At 37.2% G+C, this 25,088-nt stretch overlaps 2 protein-coding genes across 2 annotated transcripts; one reads left to right on the forward strand and one right to left on the reverse strand.

The window, feature by feature from the left end:
- Window positions 1-448: 448 nt before the first annotated feature.
- On the reverse strand, window positions 449-13,397 carry LOC140148098 (uncharacterized). Its single transcript, XM_072169955.1, has 15 exons — window positions 13,380-13,397; window positions 12,833-12,929; window positions 12,198-12,384; window positions 11,560-11,831; window positions 9,083-9,246; window positions 8,523-8,685; window positions 7,915-8,028; window positions 7,012-7,122; window positions 5,832-6,152; window positions 4,882-5,004; window positions 4,286-4,624; window positions 3,944-4,057; window positions 3,359-3,472; window positions 1,337-1,441; window positions 449-1,186 (listed from the first exon to the last, which is right to left on the reverse strand). The coding sequence occupies exons 2-15, from the start codon at window positions 12,918-12,920 to the stop codon at window positions 1,182-1,184; spliced, it is 2,220 nt and encodes a 739-aa protein (XP_072026056.1). The 5' UTR covers window positions 12,921-12,929; window positions 13,380-13,397; the 3' UTR covers window positions 449-1,181.
- A 2,834-nt stretch (window positions 13,398-16,231) lies between these two features.
- On the forward strand, window positions 16,232-23,327 carry LOC140148099 (uncharacterized). The gene is made up of 4 exons (XM_072169956.1): window positions 16,232-16,332; window positions 17,757-18,018; window positions 18,304-21,061; window positions 22,594-23,327. The coding sequence occupies exons 1-4, from the start codon at window positions 16,315-16,317 to the stop codon at window positions 22,658-22,660; spliced, it is 3,105 nt and encodes a 1,034-aa protein (XP_072026057.1). The 5' UTR covers window positions 16,232-16,314; the 3' UTR covers window positions 22,661-23,327.
- Window positions 23,328-25,088: the final 1,761 nt, after the last annotated feature.

Here is a 25,088-nt window from a genome sequence, read left to right on the forward strand (position 1 = left end):
TTCAGTCGCAATGGTTAATTGTGTAAGAAAAGATGTCATTTTAAAAGTTGCGCCTGAGTCCGTAGCAGTCAGGTTTTCTTTGACATGAATAGACCTGGCTTACTGTATTGTTTGAGAGTTGACTCGGATGCAACTTTTAACACTGTTTAAAACGGTCTCTTTTTTAGATAATGAATCATTGTGACTGAACGCAATGACACGTGACGCTATAATTTGGTCCATATGTGTATAACAATTAAGGTTACCCAAACGTTTTTCCTTTTTACAGGTGTGCATTTCGTCAAATATTTTTCGATTTATTTTAAAAAGTATTCAGGGGGAACTTATAAGTTGTGGACAAGATACAGCACGGTTCAGCTCGCGCGAGTCGACGCGATACTCTTACGCGCAATTTGAGCGAATCAGAGACGAATAGATACAACAGGACTGATTCTATTTTGACATCTCATTACTATTTATGAACTAATCATGCCAGTTTATTTGTCAATTAGTACTATTAATAGTCATGGTAGTCGGTGAGAGATTTGGCACAGCGGTTATTTCCTCGCCTTGTATTACTGCCCAAGGAATAGATCAATCCAAAATTTATATACAAGACAGCATTGTTAGAATAATATAAAAATATGCCATACAGAGGGAATTACTTTACTTACGAGACAAATCAAAAATTAAATGTTAGCTACTATCAATATTCAATTTTATTTAAAAGATGTCAAAATGTAAAACTTTAAGATGTAAAAATAGCAAAATTAAGGATATGGTTTTCTGAATAAATAAAAATGTTCAAATCAACTTTGACAGCTATTATATAGTCTAATTCCTGTAATTCTGTCAAATTGACCTTTTGGTAAATGATGTTCAATAAACGATGTGCGCATCGGCGCAGATCGGCGTGACGTCAAATGACGACATCTCAAGTGTACTCGCAAAGGCTTATGGGTTTACCAAAAAGGTCAATTGTCCTTATTATGCGAGACATTGTAGTTAAACTCTTGGGTAGCTATGCTACTTCTACACACATCAAGAAGACAGTCCCCACTTCTTTGAGAAGCCATAACGTTGAGCGTAATTAACTTAAAGCAATAAAAAAAATTAAATTAAATAAATGTTGTTTGATTTAACGTGCGCTTCAGCTAGGTATGACCTAATTATCAGCCTGATGTGCCGTACAATGGTTGTTTTTAACCTGCAAGGAATAAACAAAATGAAAGCTGTTATAGCATCAGCAATACGAAGTGACGCACGCGAACACACCCCAACACGCAGAGGGGTGAAAGAGCATGAGAGACACGCAACAATATTTATCCCCCAAAATAACTTTTTTAACAGAACTTACAATTTGGACGTAGTTCATCCGTCCAGTCACCACAATTGTTCATTGTGTCACAGACATAACGTTGTGGAATACATCGCCTGTTGTAGCAGTGAAATTCGCATTCACCTGTTATGATAAAGACAACACCGGAATATTAAATGTTAGGCCCCATGTCGCATATGGGGGAAAATGGGAGATCACACAAAAACAGGCTGCTGAATTCTGCAAAATTGTGAAAAATGAGGAGAAATGCTGCTAAATATGTGTGATTTACCATTTTCCCCCATGTGACCTGGGGCCTAAAAATTGAAATCCTTCAAATCCTACAAAAGAAGAAATGTTGGGCTATTCCATTTGAATTCCATACTCCCCACCCGGCAAAGACAAATGGAGTTGCCTGAATGGGTGACTACATTTGATATCCACACTCCTCTGTGCAAGATTGACGTCATGAACTCCATCTAGAGGGTGTAAGGATTTTAACTGGAACAGCCCATTGGCTGCATTTCACACATCGGACATATACAGGTAAGGTGCTGTATCATTGTGTAAGCACATTGTGTACTTTGGAACTGTGGAGCAAATTTGATTTAAATTTCCCGCTTTTTTTTCTTTCAAAAAAGTCCGCAAGTAATATGTGCGTTCTCGAAAAGAAACTTTAATGTGCGATCAATTCTATTTTTTTTGACGACAGAGGAAAAAAAGCACTTGGAATTCCAGAAAAATGCATGTGAAGTTTTAATTTTACATTGAAGCCAATGCAAAATATTCAAGTTGGAGCCAAAATTGAGCTATATCAAACACATTTGCTGCCCTGAGATTCCAGCGGGTAAAAAAATGAGCGATTTCGAACGTTTTGAATTTTCACCCCCCCACCTCACCCAACCACATACCCCCCACCTCTCTACGGATTAAATTTTTTTTTTAAGGTGAGTTATTTTAAATGTCAACTCATGATCTGAAACGAGGCCCCATGTCGCATGGGGAAAATGGGAGATCACACAAAACAGCCAGATTTTCTAAAATAACGACAAAATCTGTTAAAACAGGCTGCTGAATTCTGTAAAATTGTGAAAAATGAGGAGAAATGCTGATAAATATGTGTGATTTACCATTTTCCCCCATGTGACCTGGGGCCTAATGTTGTTGGAAATGGAAGCTTAAAAGCCCCTGTTACACCAAGATAACCTTAATACTCTGATTGCGAGTCCATGCAAACCGCGTACTTATAATAAGCCAAATCGGCATTGAAAGTTTGCAATGCATTGTGGGACAGTTTTTGCAGTTTTGGGACATTTTGCCCTCTGACATATTGGAAAAATTCACCAAAATTGGTTTTTGTGCTTACAAAATATAATCTAAAATGTTTTACAAGAATAAAAACAAGAATAAAAAATATGATTATTTTATATATTAATTATATAAAATATTTTTAATGATAACATTATTTATACAATAATAAATAATTAATGATAATTACAGCAATTTTCCCGATATTTCAGAGGTCAAAGTGTCCTCAAAAACCGGAAGTTACAATGGCGATTGGGCTTATTGATCCGTGCAATTATGCGGAATAGAGACAATATCAACCAACAAATGTGGCGTGCATCGTCTTCTGGGCCATTTTAGGCGATATATCACAATAATTATTGACAAATAAAGGCATATTGGGAGTGGTCCAGTGATACTTCTTCTGCTAAGTAGTGTTAATATTATTTTGGTGACAATGAGTATAAAATGCATATAAAATTAGGGAAATGTATGTGCATCTGTACTACAGTACCTATTGTTTAAGAACGACGTCTTATCCAGAACCTACTTGACATGCCAGTTAAATGATGAGCAGGTGAACTTTCCCCCATCACCTTAAATCTAAAAAAATCAGCTCTAGCTTCTAGTAGTAAACTAAAATGTCAAGCTTGGAACTTGATCAGATCACCTTGTCTTTGACAATAATCAGAACTAAAATTTTGAAGATGACACAATGAAATCCAAAGGTATATACACAAAAAATATAATTAATGTTTGAATTCGGGAACTTACAGTTCACTTCATCACTGCCATCACCACAGTTGTTTCGTCGATCGCATACATCGGAGGCTTTAATGCATCGTCCATTCTTACATTGAAAGTGATTACGACCACAACGGGATAACCCTGGAAAAAGATCATTCAAGTAATCATGCTTGTATTCCCACTTTCTGCCATTGAAAAGTATATTTAGCCTAGCCAATGATGAAACAAATAAAAATACTATACGGGACAACTTCAAAACCCAACCGCCGCCAGCGCCCAGGAGGAATCGGCGAAATTTGGTTTGTTTTCTATTGTTCGGAACATTAAAAGCTGGAACACGGTCAAACCACTAGTTCTGTCAGGGTGTGTCTTCTGTCTCTTGGTGTTTAGAGCTATCCCTATCAAGTAGACCCAAATATTTGGTTAAGTTATATTTTGGCGCGAGGAATATATTGATGATAATGATGATAATTCAATCCTGTAACCTATTGTTATTTACACCGGACATGGAAGAGGCGACAAGAATTGTTTGGCATGCAATTACGCAAGTCTACCCCTCCTATGCGGCACTGAAGTGGTACACAACCCCTATATCGAATTGGTCTTTCTTACCAGTCTGGCAAAACTTCCCAGTGAATCCCCGTCTGCATTTACAGGTAAATCCGCTGTCGTTTTCAAGACATTGTCCGCCATTTTGACATGGTTCACTTATACACTCGTCACCACCTTGAATAAATGTGAATAAGATTATACTCACGTAAGCTCACGTAAGTGAACATTTTTGTTGTGAGACTAGTCATAAATTCATCAATATAATAAGATTATACTTTGTAATTAGTTGTAATTTGCAAAGTGCTTGTTACGATACAACTACTTTTTTGTGCAAGTATTATTAGTTAAACTATCGTGAATACATAATGACAATATGAAGCGTGTAGTCAGACTATTTCTTACCCGGTGGTAGATAATCAGATACCACTACATGGAATCCATAGCTGATACCTGTACCCCAATTGTAATATCCCAACTCCAGATGATTTCCATCCGAGATGAACCCTTTGTTAGGGGTTTCGAAACCGGTGAAGATGTAATTGTTGAGATACAATATATCTGCTGCTGGATAAAGCCCGAGGTCTTGGAAGTCTACGTAGATTTTCCTGCCTGGAGGTGCGGTAATGATCACCTTACATCTATACCTGGCTCTATAAGAATTTATATTGGGGTAATCAAACGACGTGATATTGCGAGAAGTGTCAGGAGCTAGAATGACGTCTTGATCTCCACAAAATTGATCTGTATGTGAGAATAAATCCATTTAGTTATCGCAAATGGAGTCCCCACACGTTTACTACACCAACGGACAGCAAAATGGTGTAAATCCTTAAATTACTGGCTGCATGGTATTTTTTATTAAATAATTGAAAACCTCTTTACTATAATATTATAATTATAATGTAGGAGAACCAGAAAGAATAGGTTAGACACAATGGGATGTTGAACTAAATTTAAGAACCGGTTCCCTTTCAGTGATCAGAAAGCACAATATTTACCTTCATCTGGAACGTAACATATTCTCCCAGCCCATGGTGCTTGGCATTGACAAGAAAATCCGTCAGTTTCATCAGTGCATGTTGCGTCATTGTAGCAAGGGGATGAAGAACACTCATCAACTCCTGAAAACGTGAGGCAAAATATGTTTGACAGATACTCTAATCAATATAATATTTTAAGAGTTTGGGTAACGGTTAGCAATGATCGAGAAATAAGTAATTGAATGCAATTTGGAAAGTGTGAAATTCAAACAGGTACAACATAACACCTGTGTGATATTCTATTGACAATCATGTTTCACTCACCTGAAGTAAGTGACGGAGTGCGTCATTGATCGGAAAGGACTCTCACTGCACCGCGGTCCTTTCTAATTTGGAGAGCATTATGAATGATTGATAGCCATTAAAGCGCAAGTTTTTACAAAAGGGGTTTCATCTCTCCTTTTTTCATACGGGATGCCCAAATGACTTAAGCTAATCGTAGATCCAGCCTTAGGGCCCATTTTATTAATAATTAAATTTAAAATGTTTATTCACCATCTTACTTGGGGCTAAGACAGACCATCAAAGTCGACAATAAGGGGGTGGAGTGAAGGCCACCATTAGGTTTCTACAGTAAATGCCATATTTTTTTGTTTTGTTCTTATAAAAATATTGTAAGTGATATGGATTTTATACCTAATAGTTAGGTTAAAATAGAAATTTTCTTTGAAATTCATAGTTAACAGACAATTTTGTGAAATTCGCAATATATAAAATTATAAAAAATGACCCAGGAAGAGGCTTAATAGAATTTCAGCTTTCAAATCGCACAAATGTCGTTTAAACATTCTCGATGATTCCTATTTTTTGCTCAAAATGTAGAATCATATTATCATAAATTATCCACACGTCCATATCAATTTGACTGTCTTTTGTTTAAATATACTACTCAAATAATTCTTCCAAACCTGCAACATCTACTGCAGATAGCTTCAACAGAAATCCTCTTCCGGCTACGCCAGGGTCACTGGTGAGTCTGATGTCCAAGATTTCACTCGAAGAAGTAAAATTTTTCCCAGGGTCAGCGGAGAAATACGTATCATTGAGGTACAGAAAATCGTAAGAAACTTGCAGGTCAACATCCATGAACTCCACCAGAACTTTGTATCCTTCTGGTGCCGTCACCGTCCATTCACATTGAAGTCTACCGGGATAGTCGTTAGGATAGAATGGTGAGCTGAGATTAACAGCTGTCCCGATGGGGATTGAGATATTTTCACCACAGTCAACTGTTGCAAAGAAAACAGTACGTGATACTTACAATCAAAATATAATGGGAGACCGAATTAAAAAAGACTAGTTTGCTTATGACGTCAGTGCAAAGGCTTGACGTGATTGGTTGCTGACCTGCGCAGTACAGCATTTTTGGTCTGGTTGACAGGACGTCATACGCAAACCAGTCTTTTTAATTCCGTCTTCAATTATAATAATGGGTAAAGAAAGTGGGATCCGTGTCAATGCGCAAAAATGGGATGCGGATCAATGTAATCTCCGCTGTGCGCGCAGACAGCATCGCGTGCCCACCATGTACTTGGCATCGCGTAATGAGCGCCATAAACTCACTCGCACTGTAATTTGGTGTAACGTGCTCACTATGAGATCATTTCCCGGATGCGGATCCGAGTTCCGTTTAGACACGTGTCTATTATGGTTGTGCATCCCAGGATATCGCATTGATGCGGATTAACGCGGATCCTGTTCTTTTGTGGAGTCACACTATATATATGCCCCGGTTTCAGATTCCCGCTTCGTATCGTGAATCAGTAAAAAATATCTGAATATTTGAATAATTTTTATTCACTTTCACCTTTTGTGGGTATTTTTTTATCATATTTTGTTAACATTTTCTTCAAAACATCGTTGCGAGAATATACGAAGTTTGAGGATGCATCTTCTTTATATTTGCTCACCTTAAAGGTCCCTTAAAGATAGATATCTCAACATACATTTGAAATAATTGAGTATACATGAGTACATGACGAAAGTTGAATAGATCATAGTAATTTGTGAATAATTTCTTAATGAACAGACAACATCATTATGACGAATCTTGATTAAAGATCAGTACTTGTCCTAAAGATATGTTACCTGTTTCACATTGTATTCCACTCCATCCAATGGGACACTCACATGTGTAGCCATCTTCATTGTCTGTACACGTCCCTCCATTACGACAAGTAGTGTCCATGCACTGTGGCACTGCTCATTAGAAAATGTGAATTATTTATTAATATTTGAAAAGTATGGTGTGAATGTAAAAATAATTTTTTCAGATAAATTCGATTGTTAAAAGTAAGAGACCAAGGCTACCTAGTGGCCTAGCGTCATAGAGGCACATGGGTACGTGCCCCCCTTTAATTGATGTGAAAATTGGGAAAATTGCCGAAAAATCAATCAGGCCCATCCCCCCTCATTATAGTCGTTGCCCCCAATTAAGATGAATCTAGCTACGCCATTGAGACTATCTATATCTTCATATTTCACTTTAAGCAATCAGTACTTGCGATCTCTTATTAACCACAAAATAAATTCTCACCAAGACACAATGTTCGGTTGCTCCAAATCAGTTCCTAAGCACCACCCTTTATAAAATCGGCGCACACCCTTACTAAATCTGAAGTTGGGTGCCCCCAATCGGGGAGAAATCATAATGTCAACACGGTTGTATGTATAACTTTCACTCACGGCTGCAGAGGTATAATAGTTCGACGTCTATGTGCCTGTCAGACTGCCACGCCGCTGCGCGCGCAACAAAAGGCATGACACAGCCAATGACGAGCCTTGATTGTATCTGTTTGTATGCAATTTGCCTGCGTCACCTTCATCGCCTATGCACGCTTAGGCGCTGTGGAGATCCGACACCGCAACGGCTGGCACAACAGAAAAACGCACATATTAAAGGCTTCAGACAATACGGTGGGCGTTACACTGATACTAACATATTTCTGGGGTCTTCTTATATCAACATCTGTGAACTTAACATTTACTCACCTTCGCAAGTCACTTCATCGTCACCCGCTGGACATTGTTCTGTGCCGTCACACAACTCTTCCGGAAATACACATGTAATTCCGTCACTACATAGATAGTCAGGCTCCTCACAAGCTGCAAAAGGTAATAATATAATAGGCTAAAGTGTGCATATTGTATAATAACTGAATTTTGCTCCTTAGGATTCTTACATGATGACGTTCCCTAAACGTGCTCACTGTTTCTTCCTCTCAACATGTCAAATAGCCAACAACCAAACAATCATCGATATAATGTAGTATTATCACCAATAATCTAGTTTGATACGAATTATATCGCTTAGAAATAGAATACAAATCCGACATGATCAAGTAGCTTAATGCGTCGTTTGTCGCCAGATATATTTTGGGTCAGTTGCTGAACATACAATACGTCGATCAACACTAACTAAATAAACCGTGACGCGGTGCGATTTGCAAACTCTTGTATGTTAGTGTATGTTGCATTCAACAGTTGCAAAAAGTTTCCTGTCGCAGATAGAAATATAAAAAGAAGAAAAGTCCTACGCATTTATTCTGACGACAAACGCTTCAATTCATTATTGATAACGCAACTCAGAGGGAATTTACCTGCTACGCGATTGATTATTGCATCAATGAACTCAGTTTGATACGAAACTCGGGTGTATATAGAAGTATTGTTGCCACAAGCAAACCCTTGGCTTGTTAGTAGTCCGACAACATACCAATTCTGATTATCGTTGGAGCACATCATCGGAGCTCCACGTTCAGTCTGAAATAAATTTCATAAACATATATTATCAAGAAGTAAAAAGATTAAAACTTTCAACTGCACTCACCAGGTTGGTATCCCAAATAATTTCAGAACCAACTGGTTCCTTCCTCAGTGGGTGATGGTGTGTGAGGAGTATATTATCAAACTTTTAAAACTTAAAAAAAAAACCCTGTTTTGCTTGTCATATAACGTAAACAGCAGGCAGTGGATGCTGTAGCAGTGGAAGAACTCCAACGGAGAGCCAAGTGAAGTGAAATTGAAGTATTGTCATCAGCTTACTACTCTCAATTTTAAACATTTCGGTGTTTTGGGAGTTTGGTTTGTTTCTAGTTTCTACACGTTTCATTTTCATTAAATCTTCATATCAAACTTAAAATGATCAAATAAAACTCACTGTGCAAGCCCTTGGGTTGTTTAATCCATCCGCATTTCCTCCTGCAAGACCGCATATTTCCGAATCGTGAATCGGTTTTCCGATAGCTGCGTTCTGATTGCGACATACTTCTGGTGTAAGCACTCCGGACGGAGCTTCTTGTAGAATCCTGGGTTTCTCTTCATCTTTAGTAAAAGAAACGTAGATGAAAAATAGTAATAATGGGGATATACCGCGACTTAATTTTGATGGTGGTAAGAGTTTACGAGGCATTTTTTCACACATATTGTGGGTGACTAGAATGACATCCTCAACCCCCTAAATATATCCAATCCCCCATCGAAATCAAGATGTTGGTATCTAAAAACAACCCAATCATATGTTTCTCAGGACATGGTATAATCGAAGGCTTGATATGTAATGTATTTCATTTTAGATTGTTTGAAATTGCATGAATAGAAATAGATAATAAGATTCCAGTTGTGTGACTTTTGCCATTCCCACATGACTTGAGCTTTATGGAATGCATCCTATAATGTTCCATGTTTGATAATTTTGGCGCCACATTTCAACGGTGTAATCTTTTAAACGAACTGTAATTTGTTAATATTGTAATGTTTGAAACTATATATTATTATATTTAATAAACAAAAAGCTAAAAACAACAACAAACAAGAAGTTGTCTTCAAAAAAAGACAAGTCACGGATCAGGTGTATAGGCCTAGTACCTGAGATTATTATACCTGTGATTATTATAATAGTCTCAGATAGTACTTTGAGCTACTTTGGTCTGACCTTTAGTATTCATATCTAACATCCCAGCAAACACAAAAACGTTTTAAAAACATTTTAAATAAGTTATATTTTGGCTTTTGGTTTAGGTAAAAACGTTTTAATAACATTAAAATGTCGGGTTATATAAAGGTCATGATAACGTTTTAAAACGTTTTGCATTAAAACACACTACAACAATATTTTTAAATGTTTTCAAAAAATGTTATTGTAAACTATTTTTGCAAACATTTTTGCCAAATATTGTGTTAATACTTAAATAACATTATGTTAAAATATTTGAACCCAGCAAACACAGAAATGTTCTTAAAATGTTTTTCTCAAAACATTTTAAGAACATTAAATGTCGGGTTATATAAAGGTCATGAAAACGTTTTTAAAACGTTATTGAAAATATTTTGGGCAAACATATTTCGCAAAATATTTTTTCAACCCCAAAATAACATTCTGTTTAGAATGTTTTGTATGAAGTTTTCAAGAATGTTTTTGGAATGTTATTAAAACGTTTTTATACCCTTTATATAACCCGACATTTAAACGTTTTCTGTAAAACATTTTTGTTTGCTGAGCTCCAAAATTTTTTTTAAGGTTATGAAAACGTTTTATACTCTTAATATACCCTTTCTATAACCCGACATTTAAACGTTTTCCGACAACCTTTTATAACCTTTTGCGAATGATGTCGAAAACGTTTTGTGTTTGCTGGGATACTACGACAATAAATAAGTGATATGAGGCTTAATAATGATATCTGCGTCTTGACTCTGGAAAACAATTTTTTAAAGCCACCCACAGGAAACAAATTTGGCTATAACTACGAAGAAAATTGTATCAAAATGTCCACTATTATTGCATGTTGGCAATATCTTAAATTTGTTGAATATAATTTTCTATACCATGTATACAGATATGCAAGATGCCTAGCCTATCACTAAAGTAAACAAACACAGCTAGTCTTGGTCTTGCTAGCTTTTGTCAGGGATATTTGTCTCATACTTAACACCAATTAATATTTTGTAACAGAAAATATATTATACAGGTTTATACACACATTGCTGGGTTATTACAAGAGTCAATAAACATTCAATTAACTATAGATAATGGACTTAGTTTTGTGCCATGTAGTTTTCTGAAGTAAATCGCCCATTGTGTAGTTTTCAATACAGATAAACCTAATCACAAAGTAAACATTCAGTATGCTGGCCATGGCCTGTCTACCTAGCTTTGATTAACCAATCAGTTATGTGTATTGTCAGCATGTGATGGCTATAAGCCAATTAGAAACATGTTTATAAAAAAAGGCTACTCAATTACTACACTCAACAACTCATTACCAAATTTAAGGGATAATTTAGTCCCTGTCATGTGGGCAGGATTAGATAAAGGCATACAAACTAGGGTATGAGATATTAGGAATTATTTCCTAGACTCTTAACCACAGTTTTAATGGGTTACACGCTATTCAAGACACATGACATGTAAGGGATAAACTGTGCATATGAGATGTTGGGGCAAGTGGCATCATTTCACTGCCGTGAAAAAACGTAACTTTGATAGGGTAACCACTCTTTCTTTCTGTCTATTCTCTTATCTCTCATTTTTGGAGCGCGCGTGGCATCACATAACAATTCAGGAAAATATTAGTTGGAAACTTAAACTGGTGCACATATTTTGCCACGGAGATTGTTGTTTTGTAGACTATTTACCATAATTATTTAAGTCTCCCCATCCAGCGATCCAACAGTTTTCGTACATATCCCATTCATCCACGAGCCGATTTATACAGATTGGACGGACATAGTCAGTAATATTCGCGGGATTGTCCAGACGAATCATGGTTAGTTGATTCTCTTCGTTTGGCCCTGCATTGACCGCTTCTGGGTTTGTGTAAACTCTCAGAATCCCAAATTCTTGACGAGCCGATGACTGATCATCTTGATCTGTAACTCCGAATATAACTACCGAGTTTTCGTCTATCCTGTATGTAATAAGTAGAAAAATATACCAACACTATTTAACAATTTCGGTAATAGCTATCCTAGTAGGTCATATCAAACAAAAGCCAATTGTCAAAACAGTGGGAATGCAGGGCACTATTGAGAAAATCAGCTAGTCGTGAGAAAATCAGTACCATTTGGGCCATTCCACAACTGCCAAATAGTTAAAAACGAACTGTGTATTAATGTGAAGCCTAAATTTACTCCAACGTGGAGCGACACATTATTGGAATTTGTACCAACGTAACAAAAAGGGTTCTCCCGCATTGGCTATCAGCGATATGTCGTATATTAATTCAGCTTTTGGAAATCGCAATTTCTCAAAACAACACTTTTTTCATACGTACACACAATCCAATTCAGCCAAGGCCCAATGTCTACTGATGAGTACCGTGTGGCAATAAAACGACTCTCCAATATCTATTCTTCCCAGCCACGGCCAAGCCCCCGTCGGAGCGTCTCTACCACGGAAGATTCTGGGTTGCGGTCGAGACAGATGTGGCGATCTTGTACCACATTCTTCCGGCAAATGAGCTATCAACAAAATATAGGGGATTTGCCATTTGGTTTAATACCATTTCGTCTACTACCCATTTCGTCTATATCATTTCTGGTAATAGACCAATTGAATATAGACGAAACGGGAATTAGACCAAATGGTATTAGACCAAATGGCAATAGACCAAAATATAGAAGTATTATTCCTTTAACAATGAATCATCGAACTGCAAACTGCGAACCCAAAGACAATAATTAGTAGGAAATTATTATTAGCAAACTGGTGAAACGAAGGGGTTGTCTCACATTTACCATGTTTACCCCACAAATCGTTGATACAACAACACTGATGAAACTGACAACGCGCCTGTCTTTGCAAATGATAAGCAATAATCATGCTAATGCTATTAAATAATCATGATGGTGGTCTGGGCAAAGATGTTTTGTCTGCGTAAATCTGATGGGTCAAAATACTTTTGCTTACCGCCATGCGGGCCCGCAGCAACCAGAATCACGGTCCAGACTAAGGAGATCGCTAACGATGTTACCAGTCTGTTGATATTGGCAGGCATTCTGGACTTCTAAGGAAAAGAAACACACAATACAACCTTTTGTAAAACTTTAATTTCGGCCCTGAAATACCCCATGGATAAATGTGACAATGTACATGTAGGCTATTATAGTAGGGGTGTCCTGTGATTCAAATATATATATTCACTTTCAAAGTACGCCCCGCTCTAGAGGAGAAAGATGAGATATATTATGACCAACAGGCTCGTTTATGGATGGCAACACCCAACACACTCGTCAACAAGATCATCGATGAAGACGGGGAATAGAAGTGGACCGAGCATGGATCACTGAGGTAGGCCTACTAAAGCATTAAATGAGGGTGCTTTTGACGACTGGCCAGAAAAAAACAACTTTGATTGATCAATCACATACACGCAATACACAGACGTATTGCAACATTTCTGAAAAAGAAGAATTCCGCAAACTGTCAAACTGTAAGGTAACTGCAATATACGTACTGGATAGAAGTGTTCTTTGCTGAAATAAGTAAGATTAGGCTAATGAATGAGACAATGGCGGAAAGAAGGAAATCCGTTTGAATGTACAGACGAAGAACTTCAGTCCACAAAAGGTTCCGATGGTCTCTAAATGGTTTAATTGGTTTCTGCAAGGTATCAGGAAAATGATGGTGGGAGAATGATTCATGGCTGTATCGGGTGGAAACAATTACCAGCCTTAGAAGACAAAGGTCTTTCAAGGTCTGGATTACTCAGAATAAACAAAGGTCACGTGACTAGCTCATAAGGTACCGGATGACCTTTATGGAGTAACCACGTGACCTTACTCTTGCAATTAAAATTCCTGACTTCACCAACCCTAATAAGATGACAACCATCTTCATGATATTTGATTATTTCGTCCATGCAAGCAACTTAGATATCTTGCAGAAACTGATTCAATCATTTGGCGACCATTCTAAAGGCATATGGACATTTTGTGGACTTTTGTCTCTGCATTAAAACGGATTCCCGTTTTTCCGCCATTGTAAGCAAAGGCCGTAAAAGGTTTTAATAACAATAGCCAAATATACCATTTTAAAGAATGCTCATACTTTATATGATACTTGATTAGCTTACCTATCACTCTTTGCTGAATATGCCATCAACAGTAGAAACAAGGCTCAATATTGTTTGCATACGTCAATGTAAAATATTCTGGCTGCACGTTAGAGTGGCACTAATAACCTGAAACAAAATGGTGGCCTTAGCTTAGTACCACTTACGAATTTGAGAAAAAAGAACGTCAAGGTGTAAATTTGTGAAAACGAAGACACACAATAAATAAATAAATAAATGAGGCGTCAAATATAATACAAAAATGAATACGGTCTGATCACTCATTCGTTAAGTAAAGTTGAAGTACGAGGTCATTAAACCATTTGTATATATGTTAATCCCGTTTGCTTCACGAGTTCATGCCGGGTCGTTGGCGATTTTTATAGCAAGATCAAGATTGTAAACCATATTCATATTTGTATTGTAAGCCTACTGTCCAAAATTAGATCAATCTTTTTTGCCTCCTCGGAAAACAGTCACGCTTTTTTGTAGCCTACCAAGACCACTCATATTCTGTGTGGTTTACAGATTTTCTGTAAATTACACGTAATTTACAGATTTTACGTAAAATTTACAGATTTTATTCTAAAGGGACGATCAATTTCAGTGGCGTAGATTTCTTTTTGACATGGGGGGATGGGGTTTGAATAAAATTTTTGAAATATAGTGAATCCAGCACCTTTTGCCGACAGAATAAGTTTATGGTACAAATACGCGCGAAGTGCGGGAAACAATTTGATATTTTGAATCTAAACTGATTAAAATTAATATGGCGCGAAAGTGGAGTAAATGCACGCGACGCGCGCGAAAATTTGCACTTTTGGGGTTAAAATGGGCAAGTATGAGGTTAATGTGCTCAGAAACCCATATTCAGTTGTCAACATGGGGGGGGGGGGGGTGATTGTATGGACCATCCTCCCTGGCAAAATATTGGGGTGGGGGTGGGGTATCCCCATCCCTATGGTCAATTTACTAGGTATATGCCGAAATGCATTGGCCCAATTTCCATACATTCACTCATAGGTAAATCAACAGGTAATATTTATTCGTACCACAGCACTACGCCAAGTGTAACAAAGGTGTAACAACTAGAATTCTCGTTACTTTCTGTAAATCATCATAAACCTATCTTTGGATTTAGATGTTAAATGGGATTGGATAAAAACCAATGGGTTATTCCATTTAAAATCCCCATGGACGAATAAGCTAAAGTCTTCCGCAGAGGGAGTATAAGTTTCGAATAGAATATACAATTGGGTAACTTCCATTTGAAATATTCACTCCAATTGTGAAAGATATAGGTAAAGCCATAAAACAGGGGGAGTATGGGTTTCGAAATGATTAACTCCCCCGTGGAAGATATTTCCAAAATCTTCCACAGGGGTAATGTAGATTTTAAATGAAATAGCCAAGTGTATTGAGTAATCATTCTGCTTTCTACCGGTTAGGGGTGGTGCAATAATTATGTGTACCCCGGGGGGGGTGAATTCTCAAAATGGTCTGCCAAAAATCGCTTGACCCCCCTTTGGCCGTGCCAAAAAAACCTTTGCCCCTCTTTCGACGTGCCAAAAACCTTTGCCCCCTTTTGACGTGCCAAAAATCTTTGCCCCCACTTACACATGCAAGATTTTGGGGAACCCGAATTTAAAACCTTAAATTGTCTTAACATATAATGCGAGCGCAGCGAGCAGGAAATTTTGCATATTTGAACATGTTCGTAACGTTTTCCTACGCCTTTTAGGGCGTAATATAGAAACGGTGCCCAAAATATCTGTGCCAAAAATTGCTTGCCCCCCCTTTCGACCTGCCAAAAATCGCTTGACCCCCCTTTCGACCTGCCAAAAATGCTTGCCCCCCTTTTAGCCTGCCAAAAATCTTTGCCCCCCTATAATTCACCCCCCGGTACACATAATTATTGCACCACCCCTTATGAGTCAGGAAAATAATAAGCGCACTTATTTTTAATGATTTTCTTTGCAGAGGCCTATAAATGCAGTAAACGTAATATTAGGAAAATGTAAGTTCCATGATACAAAAGATTTACCAGGGATTTTGATTTAATCGGGTCACTGATTTCAATTCAACTTGAACCAATATTCACAATCAGCTTTGTTGAATAACTCTGCGCATGCGTGTTGGTTGCTTACAATGATAATACGACCCTAATCATGCATAATGTTTATTTTTAGACAAAATATCTCTTAATGTAAGCGTCACAAGCATCGCGGTTTTTTTCTTGTGTGTGTAACATTAGAATGGTGTTGTGTCAACAACTGAATTTTAGAATTTTTCTCGTCAAATGGAAGATTTAATGTCATCATAGCAGTGTAAAGGCTCAATGGCAGAAAAACTATTGGTGAGATATTTATTTTGTCTTTGTGCTAGATTTTGATGTTGGCGTATAATCGTCATTTAGCCCTTAATAGAGACAGAATACAATCGTGTTACAGCTCTCAACCGTGATGTTATTATTGCAGTGTTTTTAATCTGAAGTGATTTGATGACTTCAATAGACAAGCGACTGCGCTTTCTTTAGGCATATTAAATGATACAAGTATATTACTCAAAACCGCCTAGTTTTCATTGTTGTTGTTGTTGTTGTTGTTGTTGTTGTTGTTTAATGGTATTACATGCATGTCAGCCTGAGTATGTTTAGCCTCATACGTACCAGGACAAAAACACTACACCACTTTATGCCCGTACTACGTTTTTGTATGCACGGCATAATTTGATTAATATCTAGCCTACTTTGATATGAAATGCTTTTCAGTAAATAAATGAAATATCTCAGACCATAAGAAAATTAAGGATTTTTACAATGCTGTTTGGTTCTATGCTGAAATGTTGTATGTTGTATATTGGGTTGTGTGCGTGTGGGGTGTGGGTTTGGGGAAGGGGGGTGCGTTGGTGAGATGATTTGAATATCGTTGATGTAATATGCATCTACTTTTCATCATAATTACATCTATATAGGTCTATGATTTGTTTATGATTACAAAAATACTTAAGGTGGTACTACACCTCTTGATAAATTTGTGGCTATTTTGCATTTTTCTCAAAAATAATAAACACACTGGTGACAAAAGTAATGGATAATGTGCTATTCCAAAAAATAGATGCACACCCCTTATAGAGGAGTTCGGATTTCGGACTTTTTGTCCAGTCGTGATTGTTGGAAATCCAGGCTTTTAAAGTGTCCAAAGGTGAAAAAATCCAGCAGAAAAATAGTTCAAAATCAACAATCCTCAATTTGAGAGCTCATTTTGGACATTTGCGTGACTTTTCATCATTCGATTGGATATCCAAACTTTTTCAAGTGACATTAGCAACTGGAATCCCAGTCGATTTCAGAAAGCAGAATTGGAAATCCAGACTTTTCATTGTTTTAAAAGTTACTCCTCTATAATGGGTGTGCACTTATTTTCTGGAACAGCCCAATATAGGGGCAAGGAATCCAGTTACTACACTGGAATATCAGTGACTCAAGACAAGTGGTATGTTATTTATGATAAGAAAAGTGGCACCACTAGAATGTACCTCATTTCTATGAACCACTTGTCTTGAATAACTGAAATTTCAGTGAAGTAATTGGATTCCTTTTGCTACCAGTGTGTAGTTATTTTTTGAGAAAAAATGCTAAATTAGTCACAAAATTTATCAGAGGAGTCTAGTACCATGCACCTCAAGAGTACTGATGCGCTTTATAAATGTAATTTGTTAATGTAACTAAATAATAATTTGTTAATCAGTAGACTATTTTGAATTTTGTTGTTTATACAGCCTAGTGAGGTTCTTTCTGATAAGCAACTTTTGAAGTTGGCAGAGCAACTGAACGACAGATGTGATTGGGAAAATGTAGCTACGTACTTGGGCTTTAGCCTCGCAAAAATTCAACAGATGAAAACAAAGGAAAGAGCAGCGTTTGAAATGCTGGTGGATTGGAGGCGGAACAAGGGAGTCCTTACTTGGGAACATGTCAATCAACTAGCTGAAGCATTGAAACAATGTCGCAAATACTCTCTTGCTGAGAAATTAAAGAATGGTAATTAAAATATGCTATACCCTGGCGAAGTGACGTAATAAAACTGATTAACTACCATAGCAATAGGTTAAAACAATTCTGAATAAAAGCACAATCGTAGCTTTTTAACTATTAGACTCGATAATATTGATACGACAGATGTGAAGTTTTCTCAAATCAGAACGGATAAGCTTAATTACTCAGAAAATATCTCAGAAAAATACAATTTAAGACAGCCTCGAAAATATTACTGAAAGTTAAATCGATAAAAATACTTTGCTTGATATTTCATTCTATTGAATACAGGTACACTTCATCTGAGCCACCATTCACCTATAGATCTTCACAAGATACGCCAAGATCTACGCAAGACATATTGCCACCGCCACGATAAGATCAAGAAATATCCATGGAGTAATCGTGAACATCTCAGTATCAAAAAGATATTCACATCACTACTCATCCACGTCATGCTTCCAGATTGTAATCAAACTATCAAAATTCCTTTAGATTCCTATCAAGATATGTTCAGCAGAACATCAGACATCGGAGAGCGTTATAGACGTATTTTAATCGAAGGTAAACCTGGATGTGGAAAGAGCACATTGTTGGATAAGATTGCATACGACTGGGCCACAAACACAGACTCAGAATCAACTCTCGGGAAGATAGATTTGCTATTTTACCTGAAGATGCGATGGTTCGATTCCGATACAAATATTGAAGATGCAATTATGAAACAGCTATTAGCGCATGACGATGAAATCGATCCTGATGAATTGCTCAAGTTTATCACTGATATGTCTTCGGCTCTGAATATATGTGTTATACTGGACGGGTATGACGAATGCAATCATGTCACACTCTCAGATGATGCAAACAAGGTGACAAACATCCCAAGCATTCTACAGAATACAAAGTTAAAAGATTGTATCGTTGTCGTCACTACAAGGCCAGAAAAAACACAAGACTTTGGGGAGTATTTAGAAGACTATTACGTATTTGAAGTTGCTGGGTTTACGAAAGAAAATATGGAAGCATATGTAAAGAAATACATGAATAAAGAAGAACACGCGAATGATGTGCTAAAATTTGTAGAGAACGCTGGGCTAAGACAAGAGCTAGCGACAATGCCACTGGTGATACACTTGCTGTGTCTTTATTGGGAAAAGAGAACGACAAAAAGCGAGCTTCTTAGCAACCCATCTACAATGTTTGAAATCTATGAAGCAATCCACAGGTTCATCAATGAACATTACCTAAAAAGAATAAAACTTCAAGGAAGAGATTTGCTTACTAGGGAGAAAGAGATCAAAAAGCTAATCCATAAGCTTGGAAAACTGGCTCTTGATGGATTACTGGTTCCACAGAGAAACTCAGTTTGGACATTGGAAGAGTTGCAAACACATTTGGATGACAGTGAGATACAAGAGGCATGCGAAGTTGGGATCATCACTCAAGATGACAAGCTTGACAACGAATCTTCATCTTTGCGTAAAGTAACGTGCTTTGAGTTCTTCCACAAAACAAGTCAAGAACTCCACGCCGGAAAGTATTTAGGGAGTTTTTCAGCGGAAATGGCTAAAGCTTGCCTTACAGAGCATGTCAAGACGGTTGGTGACGCTTTAAAGTTGCAGATGCTTTTTCTCTTTGGATGCGGGTCAAACATTACTATTGCTGAAGTTATCATCAAACACCTGTCAGACTTGTTTGTCCATGAGCTGCGACCAAAGATACACCAATACTACCGCGGTGAACTAGAATTTGAAGAGACACGAAACTTTCAAATGTTCTATGACTTGTGTTTGCAGTGCAATTTCGAAAGCAAAGCCGATGGCAAGTTCATCCAGATCCTCCTGAAGTTATTTCCTGATAAGACAATGGTGTTTTATGGCATGGTATTCCAAACTGCAATAGGTATCGAGTATTTACTGAATAACACAACTGACCGTGGCTGCATATCGACGTTGAAAGTTGTTGGGGTGCCACGCCGTGGACGAGTTATCAGTATCACGGAATCAGCGAACACTTTAGTAGACAAAGAGTATAAGACATTAAGAGATAAAGTAGGCAGGCAATCTCTTGCCGAATGTCAGGATCTGCTACGTGGAGAGCCAAGCCTGCAACACATAGCAGAAGAAGGCGGTGCAACAAAGGCGATAGTGAATGCACAACTGTGGCAGAAGTTTGAACACTGGCAAGGAGGTTTGGCCATAGTTAAACCTCTCGTTGATGGGATAGTTCATGTTGACTTGAACACTCTGAATCTTCGCCAGGTTGCCATAGGAAACCGAAGTGCTACATTGTTTAGCAGAATGAAAGAAGGGTTATTTACCACTTTAACTGTATTGAATTTAAGGGATACTGGGTTACAGGACACGGATTTGCTGAAGTTCGTCGATGCAATGGACAATCTGAAAATGCTGAACAGTCTTGATATCTCCTACAACAATATCGGAAGTTCCTTGACCAAGTTATCTAATAAACTGAAACGACACCAGACACATGGTATCCTGTTACGGAGGCTTGATATCAGAGACAGCCATATCTCCGCAGAAATCCTGACTACTTTCTGGAGCAATTTTGCCGACTTTTGCGGTAAACTTGAAGAAGTGTACACCCACGGAGCAAGCAACATAACCAATGCCAATGGGATGCGTTTCCTGGTGGAGAACATACCAAAATCCCCCAATCTTGGCGCTGTTACCTTTTCTGCTGCAGGTGTTGCAGATAGCATTCACTTAATTAGCAAGTTCCTGACGGCAATCAGTACAACATCAGTTTGGAACATAGCCATATATGAGATACCTCTGGCCGCAACGGATTTCATTACCATTTTAAGAGAAGGGCTACCAATGTGTTCCAACCTTAAATGGGTTATGCTTGGCTGCAAGTACGGCAACCAAGGGGATGTTGTTCCAAAGGATGTCTTTCAAGGTCTAGTGGAGGTTCTACGCAGCTTGAAACTGTTGACAAGATTTGGACTGAAGGATATTCCTTTGGATAAAGAGTGTCTGACTATGGTTTTGGACTTGACCAAGAGCAACAACTACAAAGAATTGATGTAAGTAAAGAAATAATGGTTTACAGGCATTTTGCTTCAATATGCAACCATATTCCAGAAAACACAAAACGTTTTACTAAAAACGTTTAAATGTCCGGTTATATAAAGGGTATAAAACGTTTTCATAACATTCAGATAAGATTTGTCAAAACTTAATGTAAAGTTATTAAGTGTTGACAAAATATCTCCAAAAATGTTTGCCAAAACATTTTACAATAACCTTTTGATAACATTTTTATAATGCTGTTGCAGTGTGTTTTCATCTAAAACATATAAACCGACATTTAAATGTTATTGAACCCAAAACGCGCTTACAAACACGATTATAACGTTTAAAAAATTGTGTTTGCTGGGAAACTAGCTATATAAATTTAGTACATTATACACAATGTATGGCAGTACGAGCACCATAACACTGAAATGAGACATAGCACACGGGATTGCACATTCTTACCCCAACGCTAACCTCTACTCGTGCGCCAGTTAAATTCAAAACACTCTATTGTGACTGATTTTTGAATAGGATGTATACGATGGCGTAAGAAAACTGCATTCTTTGCAGTCGCTCAGTTAAAGCGGATACTACAATTAATCTCAGTTCAAAGGTATGAATATAGATTGTTCAGAATATCTTTTCTTCAGTGGATTATGTACATTTGTCCCTGGGCAGGAAAAGCCTCCCATGTTCTATGTACTATGTACATAGGGAACAAATTGACTGTATTTTGGGGGTAAACAACACACTAATACAAATCACTAAATCTTTGAGCAGTATCTGTCCGTTCAAAATGACAATATGTGACCCGGCAGCACAAACGAGCCGTAAATTCCCTAAATTGTATTCTGTGTTACGGTGTAAAATGTGTACGAAGGTCGTATTCATCGATAACCAAAGCTGGCCCGACTTCCGTCTTATTTTGATAGTCAAAAACTAATCAATAATCCTATTGTTGAAGTGGATAATAAGCTTCTACCTTAGATGGCCGGCTATAGAACTTTTAATAGCTCTGGCTTTGTTTGCTTTTGCTAAATCCTGTTCAAGTGGTGGGTTACCAGGCATTGTATTTTGTACAGGTATGCATAACCAACAATTAACAACGAGAGAACTTTCTTAAACCTCGTTGACTTGGGGATGATTTGAAATGACCGCCAATTATGACTGTTTGATATATATTGCCAGCAATGTGGAAAAAGAGACACATGTAAAAACGTAAAAAGCTATAATTTTGTTGAAGGAGCAAAGTTTAACAAACCATAACCTCGCTTCTGGATATCGTTTGAAGTCAAATGATATACCATTTCTAAGTTTATGATGTTTATTTTTCAAACACGAAATAAAACAAAATTGACCGGGGGAGGAATTTACGGCTCATTCGCCGTGGACGGTCACATATTGTTTTGAATACTTGTAACCTTGCCAAATTTGTCACAGTGAAAATGAACATAAGGATTTTCCTGCACGTGGATGCAGTTGTTAGATATCCAGTTGATTATCAACGTGACTCACTCATGTATATTTTCTGCTTCTACAGGTACAGCAAGAGATGTCTACCACAAGACTTTGACATTCCTAAAGATAACTGCCTTTGGTTGGTTTGATGTACCGGCACTTATCGTCTAATTTGTAAACTGAGGAGGAAAGGCGGAAAGGATCTATTACAACACCAAAGCCTCAAAACAAAGAAGAGGGAGAGCGAGTTGGCGCAGCGATTGTTCTCTCGCCTTGCACCACTGAGGTCCCAGGTTCAAGCCCCGGCACTTGGTTTATCCCGATGCCATGCTCTCTCTCGGTTTTCTCCGGGATCTCCGGTTTCCTCCTGTTTCTCAAAATTCGGTGATTAATTGTTTGGTTATCAAAAACTTCCTTCAACCAATGGAATTTGCGAACCTGCACAAATAATTGGAGGATGTTACACTCTAAGTGCGGATAGGTGTGCGCCAGATTCGGCAGCATTTATTTATTTATTTATTTATTTATTTATTTATTTATTTATTTATTTATTTATTTATTTATTTATTTATTTATTTAAAAATGGGGACGTTAATAACTGTACACAAATAAGCAATAATGTAAATACTCTGGAATCGTTCAGAGCAATTGAATATATATATGAATACAAAAGCCACCTAAGTCCATACTTTGGCCAAATTGAGTTAAGCATGGGAAATTGTTGCTATACATAGGCCTGTCCTATGCATGAAAGAACAACTCAAATTCATTCTCTGTGTCTATTGGCCATGTGAAAAATAGCATGTATGAAAGAATCACCCAATTCCATGATTTGAGTCTTGTAACACATTGATTGAAATCCAGTATGTATAAAAGTCCACTTGTAACACATTCATTGCTAGAGAATGACTTTTGAACAAAAATGGGTTTAATAAAGGAAAGTGTGTGGTTTATATTACATGGCAGAATGCTTATCAACATTATACATACCTGTGTGCTTTATTTTGTATTATCTTACTAGTGGTAATCTCATTCTAACATTGTTGTCTTTGTATATGATTCAAAAAGTCCAAAATTTAAAATGAACCCCACGAAGTTCCTGAAATGCTAATCGTCATACCTAATACAGGTTAATCCACTCATTTGCACGTAAAACTTACCATATTGACCAGGTAAATCTAACTGAAGGAATTAAAATGATACACGGGTTTTTCTCTCAAAATAACTTCGCATGGACTTAGGTGGCTTTTGTATTCATGTATTCAATTGCATGTGAACTTGACCCATTGTCTAGCTATTGTGATGCGCCCTGAGTAATTTAATTCGGTTATTTATCTTTGTTTACAATGAAAAATCTATTTCATGAGAGAATTTTGGAACCATCAAGTTGATCATATACAGAATGAATAATATCTAATTCTGGATTGTAGGAAATCACCTATTCTCTAGAATATTCATTGTATTGCACCATTGAGAAAATAAACCAAGAATGTAAAATGGATATGACATCACGTAATGTGAAAGGTTAATGTTTATAATAATTACTCTTGGGAATTTCCCGATTACATCATATAGTGAAAGTAGTAATTGGGTATCAACAGAATGGGATTTTTCTATGATTGGTATAAGAGAACTTTAACACAATACTTCACAGTTCATTGTTAGTGTGGACTAGCTAGTGTGCGTACAGTCCATTAAAATTGCGAACCAGAAATAATTTAAGTAGTCAAGGTACTACTATGAAGTAATATCGGAGAAGATCTAGAATACGTCAAAGTGCGTACCTCTTCCGAGAAAGGAATATATTCTTCTGTCGACTTGCTGAAGTCTTATGAAACAACACATATGTCAATGTAAGTGGAAACAGGGGGACAAGTGCAATGCAGCCCTGTTTTCCATTAGAAATTGTGTGGAAGGAAAAAAGAGCACCATTTTGGAGAGAGTCAACTGTGCGAGAATTTTATGCAAAGGATACAAAAGTCTTCAGTGGACTTCGCAGGCCAAGTGAATCAGGATATACATCAAGAACATTGAGAAATAGAGACTTTACATTATTAATAACATGAAGAAGGCTACTGGTAACATCAAAATTTCATAATAGATATATTTGATTGCATGTATTTATGTTTATGTATGAGATCATTATAAATCACATTTTACTTTTGATTAAAAATATTGTTAACTTAAATAAATAGTGCGTTTTGTTGTGCATTCTGAAGTGAACTTGGGGAAAAGGTGTTTTGGTCTTCATTAACTCGTAACACCATTCAGCTTATCTTGACCAATTACTTGGTGTTGCTATCTTTTTCTCAGTGAAAAAAGGTTTCTTCTATCTGTGATATATAGTCACTCGCAACGGTGATCAACCGATATTGTTGTACAAGGATCACTCATCATTTAATGAGGCAATACAAACGATCGAATTTGATGTTGAAATCAGCAAAATTTTGAGTCACACCTTTGCAATGGAAAATTTGTTTTTCGGCCAAATGAAACGCGATAATTTTCATTTTTTCAAACAGTGTACTTCGGTTATATCTATAATTGCGCTTTTATAAATGCGCACATGACCCATGG

This window comes from Amphiura filiformis, chromosome 3 (assembly GCF_039555335.1).
Source record: "Amphiura filiformis chromosome 3, Afil_fr2py, whole genome shotgun sequence".
In the NCBI taxonomy this organism is placed as follows: Eukaryota; Metazoa; Echinodermata; class Ophiuroidea; order Amphilepidida; family Amphiuridae; genus Amphiura; species Amphiura filiformis.

Bases quoted from the DNA above. Each gene is read 5' to 3' on its own strand.
- LOC140148098 (XM_072169955.1), bottom strand. From the start codon at position 12,920: ATGCCTGCCAATATCAACAGACTGGTAACATCGTTAGCGATCTCCTTA. The intron at 6,153-7,011 runs GTAACATATCTT...TCTTTGCAACAG, and splicing joins TGGAATACAATGTGAAACAG to TTGACTGTGGTGAAAATATC. The intron at 4,058-4,285 runs GTAAGAAATAGT...CATTTATTCAAG, and splicing joins ATCTGATTATCTACCACCGG to GTGGTGACGAGTGTATAAGT.
- LOC140148099 (XM_072169956.1), top strand. The intron at 18,019-18,303 runs GTAATTAAAATA...TATTGAATACAG, and splicing joins TGCTGAGAAATTAAAGAATG to GTACACTTCATCTGAGCCAC. The intron at 21,062-22,593 runs GTAAGTAAAGAA...CTGCTTCTACAG, and splicing joins AACAACTACAAAGAATTGAT to GTACAGCAAGAGATGTCTAC.